At 31.4% G+C, this 8,025-nt stretch overlaps 1 protein-coding gene across 2 annotated transcripts; it reads left to right on the forward strand.

The window, feature by feature from the left end:
- Nucleotides 1-1,669: 1,669 nt before the first annotated feature.
- Nucleotides 1,670-3,558, forward strand: LOC145066391 (F-box/kelch-repeat protein OR23-like). Of its 2 annotated transcripts, XM_079013621.1 has the most exons (3): nt 1,670-1,873; nt 1,965-2,992; nt 3,094-3,558. In XM_079013621.1, exons 2-3 carry the CDS (start codon nt 2,013-2,015, stop codon nt 3,383-3,385), a joined length of 1,272 nt encoding a protein of 423 aa, XP_078869747.1. In that variant the 5' UTR covers nt 1,670-1,873; nt 1,965-2,012; the 3' UTR covers nt 3,386-3,558. The 2 variants fall into 2 exon arrangements, with proteins under 2 accessions (XP_078869747.1, XP_078869746.1); XM_079013620.1 differs by having other exon boundaries at nt 1,670-2,992.
- Nucleotides 3,559-8,025: the final 4,467 nt, after the last annotated feature.

The following is an 8,025-nucleotide window of genomic DNA, read 5'->3' on the forward strand; positions in this document are numbered from 1 at the left end:
AAAGAAGAAAAAACATAAAACAAAGTTTTAGACATGTGGTGTAATTTTTTGCAAACTATAGGGACCAAATTTGAACTTTAAACTCAATTTTAAAATTGATTTTGCAAAAAAAAATAACAAAGTTAACCATGAAACTTGTTAAGAGCAACTCCAACCCACTCATATTCTCCATTATTTCTCGTATTTCTTCTCCAATCATACCCCATTTATTCCCCCATTTAGGGGGAAATGAATAGTATAACACCATATTTGGTATTATATTATTCATTTCCCTTAAAATGGAGATGAACTTTGTGTTGTCGATTTTAGTCCATCTTTTTATATATTTATATATTTCTGATTTTTTATTTATTAACTATAATTTAAATGTAATATTTAATACTTATAATATTGTGTTATATATTAAATTATATTAATTAATTATAAATATAAAGTTTGTTTTTGTTTATCAAATTCATATTAAAATTTAAATACATATTGAAATTTTAAAACACAAAAACGTATTTTACAAAAGCTTATAACTAAGTGTTATATATATAATCTTATTTATTTAATATTATTGTAATGAGAAAAATATAAATTATATATTTGTTAAAACCAAATTAATAGAAGGGGTGTGTTTGACAATTTATATAAGCTACAAGAACCGAATATACTTTTTGGAGGTAAAAATGGAATAAAAATGAAGCAAGGTTGGAGATGAAACATTACTTACCCTATTTTTTACTTAATTTTTTGGAGGAAAAAATAAAAGTGGGTTGGAGATGGTCTAAATGGGATAGAGTCCTAACTCTACGTCCCATTTGCGGCCAGAGCCAACAAAAAAAACAATAAGATTTTTTTCTATTACATGTGAAAATGTTGTGGTTTTTATAGTATTTGCTCTAAAAATATTTAAGAAAAAAAATAAATAAATATACTAACGGTATAATAGTTTTTTTTATATATAATTTATGGAGGAATAGAAAACCCAAACAAACTTGTTGAAAAAAAACCATCAATTCAAAAGTTAAATGGTTTGGATATTTTTTCTCAAAAAATACATATCATTATGACCATTTTTACAATTTTGTCAAAATAATATAACGTTTATATGCCAAGTTAACAATTAAAAACTTAAATCCCAAGGTAAATAGGAGTTTTGAAATTCTTGTACTATAACATGAAAAGAATAATAACTTGCTTTTTATGACAACTGTTCAAAACAAATCTTTTATCATAAATTAAAGATCGTTTCGAAATACATATGGATAATATTTACTATACGAATTTGAAAATTCTTGTCGATTTATGTCTAAAATAACATTTCAAATAGAGGAACCATAAATAAACACAAATATTTGAATTTGCACCTCATATTGTAGTTTCAAACTTGATAATTTAATATTAATTAAATGTAATTAATAAATATGATACGTATGTAAATATGCCGTCACTTGCTTAGCAAACAAAGAATTTTCTTTTACCATTTATTTCAAATTAGACAAAATGTATATTCATTTAGATATATGTCTAATGGAGATCATATTGTTAAAGTTAGCAAAAACATATACACATATGGTAGACAAAACACTTTTTCTAGAAAAGGTATTTAGGACAAAGAACACGTGCATAAAATGAAGAAAACAGTTTGTAATCTAATGAGTACATATAATGCATTAATGTGTGTCAACTATTTCCTATACCCAATCCACATCCGACCTGATATTATTATTATTATTATTATTTCCTCTCGGAAGCTTCGTCGGCGACCAAGCCACCGCCTTCCGTTCACCGATCACGACCGCCGACACCTATAATTTCTCCTCTTCAATGCTCTACGCTCTCTGTTCATATCTCCTGCTGTGCCATTTTTACACTCTCACAGTTTCCTGTATGAATTTCAACTTTCATCCGTATAAAATAAACAGTTATCCAGATGATTTACGCAAGGATTTGAGTGTGATTGTTAATAATTGATACAGGAATTTGATTGTTTTCGTGGAGGCTGACGATATAGAGATTCGTTTATAATGGTGACGCCTCCTTCTCCTCTTCCTCCATCATCATCATCATCATCTCTTCCGTTGTCAATCGAACCTGAAAACCTAACACTAACCCTGATTCCAGGTCTGCCGGATGATCTATCAGCTTTGATCCTTTCATTTCTTCCGTTTTCTCACCACGCACGCCTTAGATCCACTTGTAAATTATGGAAACAGTTTTTGTCATCGAAAACCCTACTTTCATTTCGGCGTAACCACCTCCATTTTTTCAATTTATCTCATCTTATCTGTATTTTTCCCGAAGACCCTACGATTTCTTCCCCTTACGTATTTGATCCACGAAATCTCGCTTGGTGTCATCTCCCTCCTATGCCATGTAACCCACACGTATACGGTCTCTGTAATTTCACTTCAATTTCTCACGAATCTCACCTGTACGTACTCGGCGGGTCACTTTTTGATACCCGATCGTTTCCGCTTGATCGGCCGTCGCCTTCTTCCTCCGCCTTCCGTTTCGATTTCGCGACACAGAATTGGGAATCTGTTTCTCCTATGCTGCTACCTCGTGGGAGTTTTGCCTGTGCTGCTATCCCCAATTCCGATCGAATCATCGTTGCTGGTGGTGGTTCTAGGCATACAATGTTTGGAGCTGCCGGGAGTAGAATGAGTTCCGTTGAGATGTATGATATTGGTAGAAACGAATGGGTGGCTCTGGATGGGTTGCCTAGGTTTCGAGCTGGTTGTGTTGGGTTTATGGTAGGCGATGAGTTCTGGGTAATGGGTGGATATGGTGAATCAAGAACCGTTTTGGGTGTTTTTCCGGTGGATGAGTATTACAGAGATGCCGTGGTGATGAAGTTCAACAAAGGTGAGATTGGGAAGTGGAGAGAAGTTGGAGATATGTGGGACGAAGGTGAGAGGAGGAGGCTAGGGAGAATCGCTGTAATCGAAGACATAAATGGGGGTTCTCCAAGTGTCTTCATGCTTGACAAAACTGACATTTTTAGGTAACTATTCTAATTTAACTCAAGAATCATGATATCTGATTTTGATTTTGAATTTTCAACATCTGATGTGATAGAACTAATAAGACGATCACAATTCACAGGTATGACATGGATTGTAATCGTTGGAAAAAGGAAACCAGCATCCCAAAAAAGCTATCAGATGAATCATCGGTGGGTTTTGTTGCGCTGAATGGTGAGTTGCATGTGATGGGATCTGTTCCTGTTAGCGATTCAACAGAGAATCGGAAGTCCAGACAGAATAAAAGGTCAGCATCTCTGTTCTTACAAATATATCATCCTCAAAAGATGATATGGAGAACCCTAATCACAAAACCACCATTTCAACAAACTTTAGATTTCAAAACTGCTGTTATGTGCACCATTAGACTCTAGGTTTCCATGTTTGTATTCATACTCTGTATTGGTGGTGGGATGTTTTTACTGGTTTTCTCAACCAATATCTGCCACTCACTTATCCCGTATTTAAATTGTTCAAATGTATCAATCAGCACTCAGCAGTGTGTATTACTTAGTCATGTATCTTTTAATTCTTTCTTTCTCTGTTATGATTTGTGACTTTATGCGCATGCATTTTATGCAAATGGTTCACTTCAACATTATAACTTGTTTGAATAAGCATTTCTACATATATATGCTTAAAGTGTTATATAAAGAAAGACAAACAAGAGCATAAAATGTGCCATTAATTACGTAACAAACAAGAGCATCAAATACGTCAAAAAAACAAACAAACAAACATTTGAATAACAAATATCTCCTTCTTCACCTTTGCTAAGAAAATAAAAGTGAAAACCTCGAAGTATTGAAGACCAAAAAGCAACACATTCAAATACTCTTCCACTAAAGTTAAAACATAAAAGTAACCCACATGTGTCTCAAACCCCATAAATAAACCCTCCAGGTCTCCAAGGGCCAAACCAGAACATTTTCACAGTGGGATTTTTCTTTTTAATATTACATAGACAAAGTTACATAAATAGTCCTTGTGTTAATAAAAGAACCAACTTTAATAATGGATACAAGCCCTACAACAAGCACTTGAGGGTAAAGAAGCGTGTGGAAAATGACGATTATAAAGGCCAAAAAAAGACGAAAAGCCATCCTTGATAATCGTCAAATGGAAATCATGACCTTTTTTTACGATAAACAAACACATGTTGCTGCACGGTTGTCAAAGTGGTGACAAGACAAAAGAATACTTTGTCGGTCAATGGAGAATCATTATTTCAATACTGATAAGGTGAAACCACAAACCATATCTTCATTTAAAGATCTCGCTACGCCTGCCGGATTGAGGGACTTAGTAATTTGTCATACCAAAAAGATCGTCAACTCGGCACGGAAAAATTTACCACGCATCCGGACCAAGTAACCAAATACACAGCTGAAGCGGGAGTCAGGACTCAGGACTATACAAAGGCGCCAAATAAATCTTGCCTAATTTGAACAAAAGATCATGCACTACCCACGATCACATGCAAAAAACATGCATGACAGGGGCACAAAAACCCTACATATACATAGGAAGTGTCATCAAGTAACAATTCACTCATCTATTTCCTATAAAGCTCATATACACTCTCGAGTAATACTCCCATTACTTTGATTCTGACCTACCGATTCCTTTTTTGTGGTTGAGAGCACTTGATCAAAACATGAAGACTCTGGCCCTCGATTAATTTCATTTCAAACATATCCTATCATTACTCCACATTTACTAACTATGCTCGCCACCCCTAATGGTATGGTGATGTAACAACCACAACCATCATTACTACCACTTTATGTACTTTTTTTTTTTTTTATTAAAATACTATATTCGTTTCATATTTATTGTTCATTTTTTACTTTTGAAAATTTTATTCTTTAACTTTAACCTTAAATATTTTTTATTTTGATATATAATACTTGTTATAAATTTCATCAATTAAATTTATAACACAAATAAAAATATTTATGGTCAAAATTGAAAAATGAAAACTTCAAAAGTTAAAAATGAACAGTAAATATAGGACGGATGAAGTATGTAAAACACAATAAGAATTATCCAAGAAGATTTAATTATGTACGATATGAAATATTAAATTGAAGATTCGCTTCATCTCCTTTGCACATCAATTAATTGTCGTGAATACAAACAACTTTTATTCGAGAATACCTTTAGATCAAATGAAGCAAAATTTCTTCAAATCAAATTGAATGGATCTCAACCATGGCAACCTCGAGGGCATTCTTATAAAAGAACTTTCTCTACTCACAAATATGTCTTTACTTCACATCAATAGTAATAGGTTCACAAGCACAAAGTTCCTATTCCCACATAATAATTTGACATCAGAGTGATTATTTTGGCTAACAATAATTTGTTCAAAAAACTTATGTCTTCGTATGATCAGAGTTTAAGAAATTTCTTACTTTTGCTTCTAGGTCGATGTTTCGTATTCTTGTTATCATGAACTCTACTTAATGGAATGCAGTTACCAAAAAAAATGAACAACCTAATAACGAACGGTGTGATATAATAAATCATTTTATTTTATTGTTATATTTGGTTAGGCAAAAAGAATTAAATAAATCATTCAAACATGTTGTTTGCTATATAAAAATAGATAGCTAAAAGAACTTAAATTGATAAACTGAGTAAAAAATATTTGTAAATAAAAACTTGAATTTAATAAAGGAAAAATGTCATTGTAGCATAATAAAGTTTTCGTTTTTGTCCGGTTTTGTCACAATTTTTTTTTGCACAATAGACAATTAAAGTCGTTACTTACATGTCAATTAAACCAATTTGTTCGATTTGAAAGAGTTAGCCGATGACAAAGCCTACATGGCATGTGACATGTAGGGGAAAGTTTGTCACGTTACCCCACATCTTCCAATATTATCTCTATTGTATGCCTTTTGATTTCTTGGAACCAAATTCCACGTTTAGATCTATTCCCTTGTAGCAATTTTGGGCTATGTTTTGGAGCAATCGAGGGTTTATGTCTTGATGACAACACGTGAGGAAAGCAAATATGCTCCCACAACGAATTGGGTCGTGCAATCGAATACCATTGCCGACACATACAAGCTGCTGCACCTAACAATAGTTTGTACAGTCTCTTAAAATCTCAATCAACCAACAAATCCAAGTGCTCGTTTATACAAAACCTCTCACTTTCTCCATTATTATTATGGTAATCATTCACTTTCTCCACTCTATTTTCATGAATTTGCACCATTGGTGCTAATAACGAAAATAACAATGGTTAACTTTATCAATGTTAAAGGGGGATTGTGAGTTTTTCTAGAGTACAAAAATTTATGGGGTATCAATTGAATTTGGAAAAACCACAAATGACACGCAGGGTTTGTCACCGGATAACCATTTCAAATAGAGTAAAATGATTTAATTAATGATTTATTGTGCAAAAAAAAAACATTTAATGACTAAATCGGGCAAAAACGAAAATTTATTGTGTTATAGTTAAAAAGAATTATATATATATATATATATATATATATATATATATATATATATATATATCATGAAAACATAGTATAACATAATAACAAAAATAATTTTCCTTATTTTTGGAAATGGAAAAACAATAAATTATTGAAGTTCTGAATTCATTTTAAAAGAAATAGCATTATCAAGTATAATGTAAATAATAGTGATTAATAATTATCATATATTATTATTATCCTCCTTAATAAATGAAGGTTTTTTTTTGTCACATGTCAATCTATCATGAGTTTTGACACTTGTCATTTTGTGGTATTTTTAAAATAAATATTATCTAATAGTCAATTTTTGATTTGTTTTAATTTTTAAAATTAAAATCATATACCTATATATGTAAAGTATTATATATATATATATATATATATATATATATATATATATATATATATATATATATATATATATTAAATTGCAATAAATACGTTTATTTTTTTCTTATTTTAAAGTTGTACATTAAAAAATATTTTTTGTTTACACTTTAATGTTTAATTTTTTTTAAATCAACTCGTGTAATATACGAGTTTAACATCTAGTTATATGGTAATAAAAAAACACCAATCTTGTATACAATGAAAATCAGCTTAGAAAAGAAATCTTATTTTAACAGAAATCCGACAAACAAACTTTTTTTTAATAATTTAGATCGTAATAAAGTTTTTATTATTAAATTAGAATTTGGTTTTCTATTTACTAGCTTTCTGTCTTCTAAGTAAACTCGATCCAAGTATGCTAACACATTCGCTGATTGTTTATACACTTCTTTTCATATAATATAACTTAATAACAGTCCTAGAAGTCAGCCAAACACTGAAACACTAAATTGAAACTACATTTGGCCAAAAAAATCGTCATCGATTCTGACTTCCATTAGCATAAATAGGCAAACATAAATTATTGAAATCAAACAACTATAATCTATAAAATTATTTTTTAAATTATCAGTTTTAAGATTCCAATATTAATTGTTTGCGTCGTAGGCATCATGACATCCACTTGCTATTAATGACATATAGTTTTTTTTTTCTTTTTCTTTTTCAGTTTGAGTTTTTTTTTTAGGCCGAACGGTATATTGTCGATGAGACTTCGTGGTCTACGTGGCCACAGACAACGGTCATGCACACCATCTCGGTTGGTCGTCGTTCGTTGTTGTCGTGCTAATTCGTTGTGCCGAGGACAATACACAATGGCCAATAAAATGGTTTTACTCCCTTTGACATCTTTGACCACCATGTAACCGTTATTTTCATTTTTTTTTTTAGTTTGTCTAATTTTTACCTATATAAATATCACCACACACCTTCTATATTTCACCAAGTTCCTCTCTACTTTTATTCACTTTCATACATTTGTGTTGCTTGATTCAAAAACTTTGGCTCCCAAAATGCAAAATTAGTCGGAAGAAGAAAAACAAAAATTAGCGCTGACATGAGTGATGGTTATGGAAGACTCGTATAGTCGAACTTCTAGGGATTTTTGGGCAAAGATTGGAAATGTTTTC

This window comes from Lactuca serriola, chromosome 8, assembly GCF_051521515.1.
Source record: "Lactuca serriola cultivar US96UC23 chromosome 8, Lser_US96UC23_V15, whole genome shotgun sequence".
Taxonomy (NCBI): domain Eukaryota; kingdom Viridiplantae; phylum Streptophyta; class Magnoliopsida; order Asterales; family Asteraceae; genus Lactuca; species Lactuca serriola.

What these genes read in the sequence shown, in the direction of transcription:
- LOC145066391 (XM_079013620.1), top strand. Translation starts at nt 2,013, where the DNA reads ATGGTGACGCCTCCTTCTCCTCTTCCTCCATCATCATCATCATCATCT. An exon ending in GACAAAACTGACATTTTTAG is followed by an intron (nt 2,993 to 3,093) that starts GTAACTATTCTA and finishes CACAATTCACAG; the next exon opens with GTATGACATGGATTGTAATC.